Raw genomic sequence first — 13376 nt, 5'->3', positions numbered from 1 at the left:
CATCTATATATATTAGTTTACACAACTTTAACATTTGAGTTTTGAGGTAAAATAAAATAACAAGTGATAGTAAACATATAATATTTGAATAATTATCAATCCACAACGCGAATATTTGGCAGCTATCCTTCGATTCGCGACAGATCTCGATTGTTGAATTAATCTAACAGTTGGGAGATTAACTCTAATAGCTATTACATTAATCAAATAGTCGAGATCATACTCTAGACGACAAGACAATTATAGAGGATTCAAGTTTGTCAACAAGTTAGTAATATTAGAGAAATCGTGTAGAATAGGCAAGATAAAGACTCACTATAACCAAAGAAATTTAGTTTATTTAATTTAGTAATGTGTTTGAGTTGTGGTAAAGCTCTTAATGCTTGTTTGAGTTCATTTTGTAAGAATAAAAAAAAAATTGCTAGAAATATATATCTTAAAAATTGAAATAGATAAAAAATATTTAACTAAGTTTTACTCATCGTTTTGCAGAAGAAAAAAAAACAAAAAAAACTAAATATTTCATTAAAAAATGAAAATGAAACTTTTAGGCTAAATTTATAGTAATTGGATTCCATTATATTTAATTTTTTTAATTAGATCCTTTTTGTAATAAGATAAATGTTCAATTTAATTTTTTATTTTTCAAAAACGTTTGAACGTGTCCATTCCGTCTAATTTGATGTGGGCACCATTTGAATTTTTCAGGCTAAATTTTAAATTTTGATTTACTTTTAATTCTTGATTTACGATTTTGATTCATCTAATTTTCTTACAATATTAGCCTCATATTTTAGGAAATATTCAGTTTCAGTCTAATCCTCAATATTTTCATATGTTTATTTCTTTTATTTTTTTATGCATTTTAGTTAACATTGATGATTGGAAATTAATATTTAATAACGAAAAAATAATTTAATCAATAAATGTAAAAAATAAAAGACATAAATGTATGTAAAGTTGGACTAAAATCACAAATTTTTTAAAATTTGAAAACTAATATATCACAGAAAAAAATTAAAATAAAAAATAAAAAATAATAGGAGAGCAAAATAATTTAGTCATTTTCTTTTATAAAATATTTGACACCTGATTGTCTCGGCCTCAATTGGATGGAAATGGCTATGTTAAAGTGTTTTTGAAAAATAAGACACCATTTTGAACCTTTTATTAAAAGAATCATCAAATTAAATAAATAAAGAGAAGAGTAATTTTTATTATTTATTCTTATACTTATTTAATTACTATTCATATTTAAATAATTTTCATTTATTACTATTCTGATTTAAATAGTTTTTATTTAAAATATCGTTTTGTTTTGTAATTAATCAAATTAAAAATTCAGGAACTTTTATAAAATTTAATAATAAATAAAATAGACACCTTAACGTGGGTGGGTCGAGGGACAATAAATACTTGGTATATATAACCAAACAATACAATCTTTGGATAAAATTTAAGAGACCTCCTTTATCGACTTTGCTTAGTGCTAGACTTTGAATAGTGTAGTCATGTCACCGCAGCCACTTGATTGTTTTCTTTTTATAAGGATGTTCTTCTGTCACCAGTCACCACAATACACCTTCTTCTCCTTGAGTTACATTTGAATTATGGTACTATCCATCAAGATTCTTGCTCGCTGCTGGATTCTTTTGGTGGTGTTTCTAACACAGTCTTCACCCCAACTTGCTGCAGCCGAGAACAATGAAGCAAACGCACTTTTGAGGTGGAAAGACAACTTTGACAAGCCCGGCCAAAATCTCTTGTCAACATGGACAGGCTCTGATCCATGTAAATGGCAAGGAATTCAGTGTGATAATTCCAACTCCGTCTCCACCATAAATCTTCCAAATTATGGGTTGTCAGGTACACTCCACACTCTCAACTTCTCCTCATTCCCCAACCTCCTCAGCCTAAATATCTACAACAACTCCTTTTATGGTACCATACCCCCACAAATTGGTAACATGTCCAAACTAAATGTTTTGAATTTTTCTTTAAATCTTTTCCGTGGTTCCATCCCTCAAGAAATGTGGACACTAAGGAGTTTACGCGGCCTTGATCTTTTCCAATGTAGTCAACTAAGTGGAGAGATTCCTAATTCCATAGCAAACTTGTCCTACCTGTCATATCTTGATTTAAGTATCTGCAATTTTTCTGGCCATATTCCTCCAGAGATTGGAAAGTTGAACAAGTTGGAGATTCTACATATTTCACGGAGTAAGCTTTTCGGTTCCATTCCTCCAGAAATTGGAATGTTGACAAATCTTAAGGATATTGATTTGTCAAGGAACTTTCTCTCTGGTACTCTCCCTGAAACAATAGGTAACATGAGTACTTTGAATATGCTTCGTCTTTCCAATAACTCCTTTTTATCTGGGCCAATTCCATCCTCCATATGGAACATGACTAACTTGACATTGCTCTACCTTGATAACAACAACCTTTCTGGATCAATCCCTGCTTCCATAAAAAAATTGGCCAATTTACAGCAACTTGCACTTGATTACAACCACCTTTCGGGATCAATTCCTTCCACCATTGGAAATTTGACAAAGCTCATCGAGTTGTATTTACGCTTTAACAATCTTTCTGGATCAATTCCTCCCTCCATAGGAAATTTGATCCATTTGGATGTCCTTAGTCTCCAAGGAAACAATCTCTCCGGAACAATTCCTGCCACAATTGGAAATTTAAAAAGGCTCACCATTTTAGAATTGTCCGCAAACAAACTTAATGGCAGCATACCACAAGTCTTGAATAACATTCGCAACTGGTCTTACTTGTTACTAGCTGAGAATGATTTCACAGGCCATTTACCACCTCAAATTTGCTCTGCTGGGACACTCTATATCTTTAATGCTTTTCGCAATCGTTTCACGGGTCCAGTGCCAAGAAGCTTAAAGAACTGCCCTAGTATTGCCAGAATCAGGATCCAAGGAAACCAATTGGAAGGAGATATAGCACAAGATTTTGGTGTATATCCAAATTTGGAATACATTGATTTGAGCGACAACAAGTTTTACGGCCAAATTTCGCCAAACTGGGGTAAGTGCCCTAAGCTTGAGACCTTGAAGATATCTGGTAATAATATTTCTGGTGGTATACCAATAGAACTTGTTGAGGCAACCAACCTAGGCGTGCTTCACCTTTCTTCTAACCACTTGAATGGGAAGCTTCCAAAGGAATTAGGCAATATGAAATCCTTAATTGAACTCCAGCTTAGCAACAACCATCTTTCTGGAACCATTCCAAAGAAAATTGGATCACTGCAAAAGCTTGAAGATTTGGATCTTGGAGATAACCAGTTGAGTGGAACAATTCCAATAGAAGTCGTGGAATTACCCAAGTTACGGAATTTGAATTTGAGCAATAATAAAATAAATGGAAGTGTTCCCTTTGAGTTTCGCCAATTTCAGCCTCTTGAATCTCTTGATCTAAGTGGGAATTTGTTGAGTGGAACAATACCAAGACAGCTTGGAGAGGTGATGCGACTGGAATTGTTGAATCTGTCTCGCAATAATCTTTCTGGAGGTATTCCATCAAGTTTTGATGGCATGTCAAGTTTGATTTCTGTCAACATATCATACAACCAGTTGGAAGGGCCACTTCCAAATAATGAAGCCTTTCTTAAGGCTCCAATTGAATCATTGAAAAATAACAAAGCCTTGTGTGGCAACGTCACTGGCTTGATGCTTTGCCCAACCATCAACAGCAATCAAAAAAGGCACAAGGGCATTCTACTGGCGTTATTTATTATCTTGGGTGCTCTTGTTCTGGTATTATGTGGAGTGGGAGTTTCAATGTATATTCTTTTTTGGAAAGCTAGCAAGAAAGAAACCCATGCTAAAGAAAAACATCAATCAGAAAAAGCTCTGTCTGAAGAAGTGTTTTCCATATGGAGTCATGATGGCAAAATTATGTTTGAAAACATCATTGAAGCTACTGATAGCTTCAATGACAAGTATCTTATTGGAGTTGGAGGGCAAGGAAATGTTTACAAGGCTGAGTTGTCTTCAGATCAGGTTTATGCGGTGAAGAAACTTCATGTGGAAACCGATGGAGAGAGGCATAATTTTAAAGCATTTGAAAATGAAATTCAAGCCTTGACCGAAATCAGGCACCGTAACATTATAAAGCTATATGGATTTTGCTCACATTCACGGTTCTCATTTTTGGTCTACAAGTTCTTGGAAGGGGGTAGCTTGGATCAAGTACTAAGCAATGACACAAAAGCAGTTGCATTTGACTGGGAAAAGAGGGTGAATACTGTTAAAGGTGTGGCCAATGCTTTATCTTATATGCATCATGATTGCTCACCTCCAATAATTCATCGTGATATTTCTAGCAAGAATGTTCTTTTGGATTCACAATATGAAGCCCATGTCTCTGATTTTGGGACAGCTAAAATTCTAAAGCCCGGTTCACACAATTGGACCACGTTTGCTGGCACGTTTGGGTATGCAGCTCCAGGTTAGTCCCCCCTTTTTGCTTCCTTAGTAATATAGATAGAAATAATCACATATTTTGGAATTAATGTAATCCACTTTTATATTCAAATTTTGTTCAAACATTGTTCCCTTGTAGAGGAATTAAATAGACTAATCCGTAAGAAACAATTAGTATGCAAAATTGAAGTAAAAAGTGACATGTGCCAATACAAAATCCATTTAGAAAATATTAGTAGGAACTTGTAGCTTATACAAAAATCTATACACCGGTTTAGTGTAACTTTAAAACTTTCATTTATTGTAGAGCTTGCCCAGACTATGGAAGTGACTGAGAAATGTGATGTGTTTAGTTTTGGAGTGCTTTCTCTTGAAATCGTCACGGGGAAGCATCCAGGAGATCTCATTTCTTCATTGTTTTCTTCGTCTTCGTCAGCAACAATGACTTTTAATTTGCTACTAATTGATGTGTTAGACCAAAGACTACCTCAACCTCTAAAATCAGTTGTCGGGGATGTCATTTTGGTTGCAAGCTTGGCATTTTCTTGCATAAGTGAAAATCCAAGTTCTCGCCCAACCATGGATCAGGTGTCTAAAAAGCTGATGGGGAAATCACCTTTAGCAGAACAGTTCCCTGCGATTAGACTTGGACAACTCTTCTAGAGCACCGAACTACTTAAATATTTTATTTTTCTTGTTTTTTTCTTTTCTTTGTACACCCTTTATCCTTTATCTTATGTTGTAAGCATGTTTGTATTGTCATTGTAATATATCACCATGTATAAGTAACTACCGCAGCTAGACTTTCTTGTTCAAATAATAAGGGGATTGGAACACTAATCTATGAATTTACTCCTACTATTTTTTGTCATTAGGTAATCGATTTTGGAAACCTTTTTGGTTTTTTTAGATACCTTGGGTACTACTACAGAAGATTGAGTACTGCAAATTCTCTATCATTTTGGTCCATTAGTTTTTATCTTATCTTTTAGGTAAATTTTCTCTGACTAATGCCTTTAACCTTTTCATCAAATTGTGTTCCTATTCCATTTTCATCCATTGGCTCCAAATGATGGACAATGTTTCGGGAAGTTGGTTGTGGCAATATTTTAATGCTATATATAGGAGCATGTCCGTTGCACCCACATTTCCACATCTCCGTTACAATATTCTGAATTTGTTTTTTCATATTAAAGTTATTGTTTAATTTTTTTGTTATCTTATTCTTTTGATTCTTTACTCTCAAATTTTACTTTTACAATTTATTGTCTCTTCTACTTTTTTATTGCTTATAAAGTGAGTATTTAACAACACAAGTACAAAGTCATTGTTAAGAGTTTTTTTTAATCTAAAATTCAACACGAAAATTTATAATTATTCACACATTTTTACTTAAGTAACTGACTTGGATACCTTAATTGACGGACAAGATAAGAATACACATGAACTCTGATCATTTTTATTTTATTTTAATCTTAACTGTTAAGAGAGGAATGATTTTTAAACATTCTAAATTTTCAAATATATCAATAATACTTTTAATTTCTTTGCAATTCTTTCTTTTTTATTATCACGTTACTTATTATATTTAAACATTCTAAATTTTAAGAGGTATTTTTTTTGTCAATGTTGACTTGTTCTTTTTGCCAACTTTGATGGTGGCTGTTTTTTTTTGTAACATCAATTAGGGTTTTTTTGGTTAATGTCGGTCGAGATCATTTTTTGACTAACGTTGGTCAGGAATTTCATGCTTAATGTCAATTGGACTATTTTTGGTTGACGGTGACAAGGATTTTTGGCGGATGCTTGGAAGGATTTTTAGACCTACATTAGCTATGATTTTTTCATTCGACATCGGCCATTGTTATTTTTTGAAAGATGTTGGTTAGGATTTTTTAAATAGATAGTTCACTAGAGTAATTTTTGACCGATGTTGGCTAGATTTTTTGGACGACATTGACTAATGATATTTTTTAGCTGACATTAACCATAAAATAGCCTCAACCGACATTGACTAAAAAATCTAGCCAATAGAAAAAAAATTCATGGCTGACGTTGACCAAAAATCATTGTTAAAGTCGACCAAAGGTTAACTTGTACAAATGTCGACCAAACAATCCTAGTTGATATTAACAAAAAAATAGCCTCAATGGACATTGATAAAAACAAATCGTGGTAGACATCAATCAAAAAATAACTTGACTGATGTCATCCTAAAAATATCATCAATTGATGTTATCCAAAAAAAAATTTAGTTGGTGTTGACCAAAAAATAACTGACCAAATTTGATAAAAAAAATCATAATTGACATCGTCCGAAAAATAGAATCAGCTAGTGTTGGCTGAAAATGTCACCAACTCACGTAGGTCGAAAAAACTCTGAATGACATTGGCCAAAACAATTATCCTAACCAAAGTCGGCAAAAAAAGAACTTAATCAACATCGTCCGAAAAGTACCATCGACATCGTCGATTGAAAAAACATCATCAACCAATGTGAGACAAAAAAAACTCTAATTGACATTGATTAATGTTTGCTAAAGAAATAGTATTGACCGATGATAACCGAAAAAAATCATGGTCAGCATTGGTCAAAAATTACCCACAAATTCTTTACTTATTAAGTTGGATCAATTTTAATCTATTAAATATTTTATAAGATTTTTAAAATAATAGATGGATCATTAATCATCCATAAAATTAAATAGATAGATTTGTATCCATCTATTTATTTTATTTTTATGTAATGGATGGATTTATTGTGAATGGATTATGCATAAAGAAACCATTTGCTTCACTGTCCGCAGCTGCAGTAATTGTGGTGGCAGCAGAGGCCAAAGAAACCATTTTGGAAAAGCAAACAACTTGGGGTGAAGGGTGTATTAGAAAGACCAAAAGAATCTGCCAGCAGGCTAGAATCTTGATGGATACCATGATACACGTATTACAGGATTTTTGGGCTTCAAGAATACAATCAGAGGTTGCAGATTCTTGCAAGTGAATGGTGTATTGTGGTGAGGACAAGAATTGGAGCTAGGACACGCTTATAAAGGAATAATCAATTGTCACGAATGGGGCACCCTGTGACATGATTACACTTTTCAAAGTCTAGCACCAAGCCAGAAAAGATTTATGAACAAGGTTTCCTAAAAGTAAAGATACCTTATCCAAAGGTTGTGTGTTCCCACTTACTCACTTTAACGTTGTGCTGGAAAAATCTATCTATATTTATAAATATTAATTCAAGTGAGAGAATTTATGTTATAGCAAGTTGAGAACTGAAAGTTTGTGATAAATGATGTGCGTGATATTTTCCAACTGAGGTGACTTGAAATTTTGAAAAACAATTCATTGGTGTTTAATCAATGGGTTTTTAGGAGTCATTCCTCACACTATAAATAAACATTTTAAAGAAGAAAGCAACCTCCCCAACTTGAAGAGGAAGTTGACCTCACTGCTTGTTAGAGATTACTTCAAGTTTTCAAAAATTAAACATCCACCCTAAAGAAAGTTAAAATTACAAAAATTGTACTAAAATCTATTTTACTTTTTAAATTTGATTATTTAAAATATATTTTATGAAATAATTGAAAACATCTCATATGTCTAGAAACTGTATTATAATTGAGTTTTTTTTTTTAAAATGAAAGTGAAAAAGGAAGATATACAATGATAATTTGATTTTTCATTGTACTACTAAATAGTACAGAAAATAAAATTTGTTTCTTTGTTTTTATATTAAAAAAAAAGAATAATTAACTGTGACACGGCATTCCCCCGATTGGATGGGAGCAAACGCTCGTGAAAAGATTGTGTGGATTTTAAATAAAAACTATTTCAATAAAAAAATAGTAATAAATAATGAGATGAGAATACATACTCTCCTGTTTCACCAACAAAACTCCTTTTTCATATTTCAAATTGCTTTGAAGAAAAACATGTACTGCTTTGAAAAAGGGTTGTTGTTACTCGTCTGAAGTCAGGTCTCAACGAGACACATATTGATGAAATAGAAATTAACAAAGAAGGCTATAAAGAAAGACCCAATAAAGATAGAACTTGAAATATCGATCCACTCATAACTGTGTGATTTAAAATATTTGTTTTTAAGTTTTTTTCTTTGTGTGTTTTCTTTTCAAAACGATGAGTTGGAATTAGTTAAATATTTTTAATTATTTCAATTTTGAAGATATGTATATTTCAGGTGAATCTCTGTATCTTGCCAATTCCCGTACGGTGTCTATAGTATTACTAACTTGTTGATAAACTCGTGCTTTTTGATAAATCCAACAACTATCTGAGTTAATCTCTCCATTGTCAGATTAATCAACAGTTGACATCTAGCTACAGAAATCATGACGGCTCCAAAACTTCCTTCAGTTTTTTGTGTTATTTATCTCTCCTTCGTTTTCTCTTCAAAACTGTCTAGTATGAGAGAGAAAAACACAAGTTTTTGTGGGTCTCTCAAACATTAAGAGTTCCACTAACAGAAGAGCATCCAATTCCATACACATGAGATGACTCCACTTTTGAAAGTCTTGCACAAAGATAACACATTTATAAACTGAACTTTCCTAAAGACATCTTTTTTAAATGTTTGTAATTTTTTAAGCCCTCCACCTCTCAAACAAATCGTGTTCACAATTGACATTACTTTAAAGAAAAAAAAAAGCAATGCTTTAAAGAAAGGCAATTATTGTGTATATGCTTTAGAAGATGGTACACTACTCAAGTCTATTTTAGATAGGTAGATAAATAGATAGTCTCATTAAATATTTTTATGTTTGTATCTTAAATTGTAATTAATACTGTAATTAGATAGTGAGTTTATCATGTGTTAAATTACTATACCAATTGATAACCGTTAAATATGAGTTATTTTGATAATAAAAATATATTTAAAATATATTTAAAAATATTTACTTAGCATATGTTTGGCTTAAATGATAAGAATTGATATTTTTATTATTTGTGGCTTGCAGATATGAAAAAGATGGATTAAAAGAGAAAAAGATCGAAAAAATATCAAAGATATGGATAAAAAAAAATTTTCAGCATCACGCCCAAGTTCACTCCAACAAACTATAAGAAGTTAGTCAAGGCAAGAAAGAAAAACACAACCTATACACTGGGTCTATCCTTTAGGGGAAACTCTCCTTCCTTGTTATTAACCATCTATCACAACACAGAACCCCCTCGGCTTTCATTTATTCCTTTTTTTTCTTTCACCCCTTTTACCCATCTATTCTTATGCCCCATTTAGTGTAAAGTCCTTAATAGGCATGAGTGACTAAACCCCTGGTTAGGGCCTAGGACCTGACAGACTTAAAAAGCCAAACGATATATGTTTACTTCAAATTTATCACTGCAAATAGGATTCCTTCTCAGGTTTTTTTGTTCTATTTTCTTCTCTATTTTATCTTACATTTTCATCTTTTATATTTGTTAATTGCTTGGGAGAGTGTAACCTTTAATAAGATCTAAAGAAATGATGCATGCATCAGTTTTAGGAGTTAGTTGCTCGGGAGAGGGTAACTCCTAACCAGAACAAATAAAGAAAGAAATCATAAAATAATCATTGCTAGACATAGAATGGTGACTTTATGCTCATGCATTTAGCAAACATCTAGAATCTAGTCTTCATGCATCTTATTTACTGAGTCTTTGCAAAGACATTTGGAAGATAGGTAACTAAAATAGGCTTGTTATTGTGAGGCATCAAGGGCAAGTAAATGGATAGATGATGGTAGAATAGATCTGATTAATTTGATAAAGAAAAATCATAATTTCATATATCCTATGCAGACAAGGCAGACTGAGTCCCAACATTATCACATCTTATCTTTTCTTTATATCTTTTTTATCTTTATCTTAATCTTTTACTTTTATTTTCTTTATTTTCTATCTTATCTTTATCTTTATCATCTTTTAATTTAAATCTTTTATTTTCTACTATCTTTCATTTTAAATTTCTTATCTCTTGCTTGTAAATTGGATTTACTTTAATCTAAGTACAAACAAAGTCCATGTAGATTCAACACTCGGACTTTCGAATACTTTACTACTTGTGACAATTTGGTGTACTTGCCAACGAGTTAACACCAATTAAGTTACTTGGTTAAAATGAGTGCATCATAAAAATATATATTATATATACAAATAAGTCACTTAGCAAGAATGTTCTTTTGGATTCACAATATGAAGCCCATGTCTCTGATTTTGGGACAGCTAAAATTCTAAAGCCCGGTTCACACAATTGGACCACGTTTGCTGGCACGTTTGGGTATGCAGCTCCAGGTTAGTCCCCCCTTTTTGCTTCCTTAGTAATATAGATAGAAATAATCACATATTTTGCAATTAGTGTACACCACTTTTATATTCAAATTTCGTTCAAACATTGTTCCCTTGTAGAGGAATTAAATAGACTAATCCGTAAGCAACAATTAGTATGCAAAATTGAAGTAAAAAGTGACATGTGCCAATACAAAATCCATTTAGAAAATATTAGTAGGAACTTGCAGCTTATACAAAAATCTATACACCGGTTTAGTGTAACTTTAAAACTTTCATTTATTGTAGAGCTTGCCCAGACTATGGAAGTGACTGAGAAATGTGATGTATTCAGTTTTGAAGTGCTTTCTCTTGGAATCATCACGGGGAAGCATCCAGGAGATCTCATTTCTTCATTGTTTTCTTCGTCTTCATCAGCAACAGACTTTTAATTTGCTAATAATTGATGTGTTAGACCAAAGACTACCTCAACCTCTAAAAACAGTTGTCGGGGATGTCATTTTGGTTGCAAGCTTGGCATTTTCTTGCATAAGTGAAAATCCTAGTTCTCGCCCAACCATGGATCAGGGTGTTGGAAGTGCACGTTCACTTCCACGTTCTTTTAATTAATTAATTTTATTATTTTTGAAAAAAAAAAGTTAGTTATTTTGAATTTGGTCCATTTTTCATCCACATTCATCCCATATCTTTGCAAAATATATTTGCAACCACCTTCAGTAACAAATCACGTACCCATCATCTCACGTACTGATAACTTCTTATCTCACGTCTGATAACTTCCTATCTCACGTTCTGATAACAAGTTGAGAGCTCTGTGATGGACAGACTCTATAAATAGGATGGGGTGCTCTCAGTTTTGTATCACCAAAACCCACTTCTCTATTCGGAAAAAAAAAAATACACCATCTATTCAGAGTGAGTAAGGGTCTGGAAGAACAAAACTGTCTTTCAGCTTAGTGTGTGAGCCGCTTCCCGTTCAATTTGCAATGGCTGGAGGTACGCTTGTAATTCCTTTTAATTTCCGTTGTTTGATCTAAATATGCTATTTAAATTTATTTGCATGTTTAGATCAGTGTATGTATATTTTTTTACATTTGGTATCAGAGCCTATTCGTACCTCTATCTTGCTTACTGGGTCGTTCCTATGCGGAGTTTATTTTCTGAGTATATGGGTGTTATGTTTTAAGCCTCCTTAATTCAAAATAACATCAAAATTAGGAATGATGTGAGTTTTCTAATTTTTCTATGATTTAAAACGTATTTTTGGGTGTCTAAAATGCATATAATGATGTGGGTTTTTTTTCGAAATTGAGGTAATAATTTATTTATTTATTTTTTTACCCACTGCTGGAGGTTGAAGACGAAGTCTTGCGGGTTTTGTTTACTATGTTGGAATTGTTAATGTACATTTTAAATTAACAATATTAAACAAAGCATAAGTTGGTCCAGTGGTAGATGTGATTTGCATTACCTCATTGTTCTGGGTTCAAATCTCATTGCTGCCTTTTTTGCTTGTTTTCGTTTTAATTAATTAAAAGGAAGTATAAATGAAACGAAAACGCCTTGGGCTGGTTTCGAACCCTCACCCTACAAGCATGAAAGGACTCCCTTTGCCGCTAAGCTACTGCAATTTAATTGTTTATTAATTGCAGTTCATGTATATTTATAACTTCTGAAGGATAAATTATTTACGCACAAACTGTTTAAAATTGTGTGTCTCTTAAGTTATGTTGAACATGCAATATTATGTTAAATACTGGTATGCATTGGATTTAATCCTTTAAAGTTTATTACATGTTGAATGAATATACGTGCAATGTTATTTTGAATTGGTATACATGTAATTTTTATGATTCAATATTGAGCACATTTGCATTATTAAGTATGTTTATGCAAGGATTATTTTTGAATGTTAAGTGATTAATATAATTTTATTAAATTAGAGAATAGCCACAACATCTTTAATTGAGTAAAATTATATACTAAATTTATAATCACATTAGAAATATTAATTGTGATTAATCATATGTAATGTGATGAAATCTACCCACAGGAATTTTGTTATATTTGTATGATTAATTAGGATAAAATATTAAATTATATTTCTTAATTTACCCACAGGAATTAAGGAAAAGAACATGATTTAATAGTTTTATCATAAAGTTGCATGATGAATCTAATTGAGTAGGACTTTAGCCCACAGGCAAGTTTTGTGTCACTAGATTCATATATTGAGACATGATTTGCATTGGCAAAACATGGCATTTGTTTAGTCTCAAATTTTCTTAATGAGCATGTGTGTTTGTTTGCAGTTTCACAATCTATGAATATTTCTTGTGACCTTCCCATTTTGAAAGGTGATAATTATAAGGTTTGGAAGGAAAGAGTTCTCCTTCATTTGGGCTGGATGGATATTGACTATGCTATAAGGAAGGATGAGCCACCGACTATTACTGAAACTAGCGAACCTGATGCTGTTGATCTTTATGAAAAGTGGGAGAGATCTAATCGTCTCTCTGTTATGTTCATAAAAACCAACATATCCGCTAGTATCCGGGGTTCAGTTGACCAGCATGATAAGGTCAGAGATCTGTTGAAAGCCATTGATGAACAGTTTACGACCTCTGAGAAGTCACT

The 13376-nt window shown here is 32.4% G+C and overlaps 1 protein-coding gene across 1 annotated transcript; it reads left to right on the top strand.

The window, feature by feature from the left end:
- Positions 1-1476: 1476 nt before the first annotated feature.
- LOC114396512 (MDIS1-interacting receptor like kinase 2-like) lies at positions 1477-5327 on the top strand. The gene is made up of 2 exons (XM_028358527.1): positions 1477-4473; positions 4756-5327. The coding sequence occupies exons 1-2, from the start codon at positions 1611-1613 to the stop codon at positions 5109-5111; spliced, it is 3219 nt and encodes a 1072-aa protein (XP_028214328.1). The 5' UTR covers positions 1477-1610; the 3' UTR covers positions 5112-5327.
- The last annotated feature ends 8049 nt before the right edge of the window (positions 5328-13376 follow it).

Source organism: Glycine soja, chromosome 18 (genome assembly GCF_004193775.1).
Source record: "Glycine soja cultivar W05 chromosome 18, ASM419377v2, whole genome shotgun sequence".
Classification (NCBI taxonomy): Eukaryota; Viridiplantae; Streptophyta; class Magnoliopsida; order Fabales; family Fabaceae; genus Glycine; species Glycine soja.
This window is presented reverse-complemented; position numbering and strand designations above follow the sequence as displayed.

Coding starts and splice junctions, on each gene's coding strand:
- LOC114396512 (XM_028358527.1), top strand. CDS start 1,611: ATGGTACTATCCATCAAGATTCTTGCTCGCTGCTGGATTCTTTTGGTG. Junction 4,474..4,755: donor GTTTGGGTATGCAGCTCCAG/GTTAGTCCCCCC, acceptor CATTTATTGTAG/AGCTTGCCCAGACTATGGAA.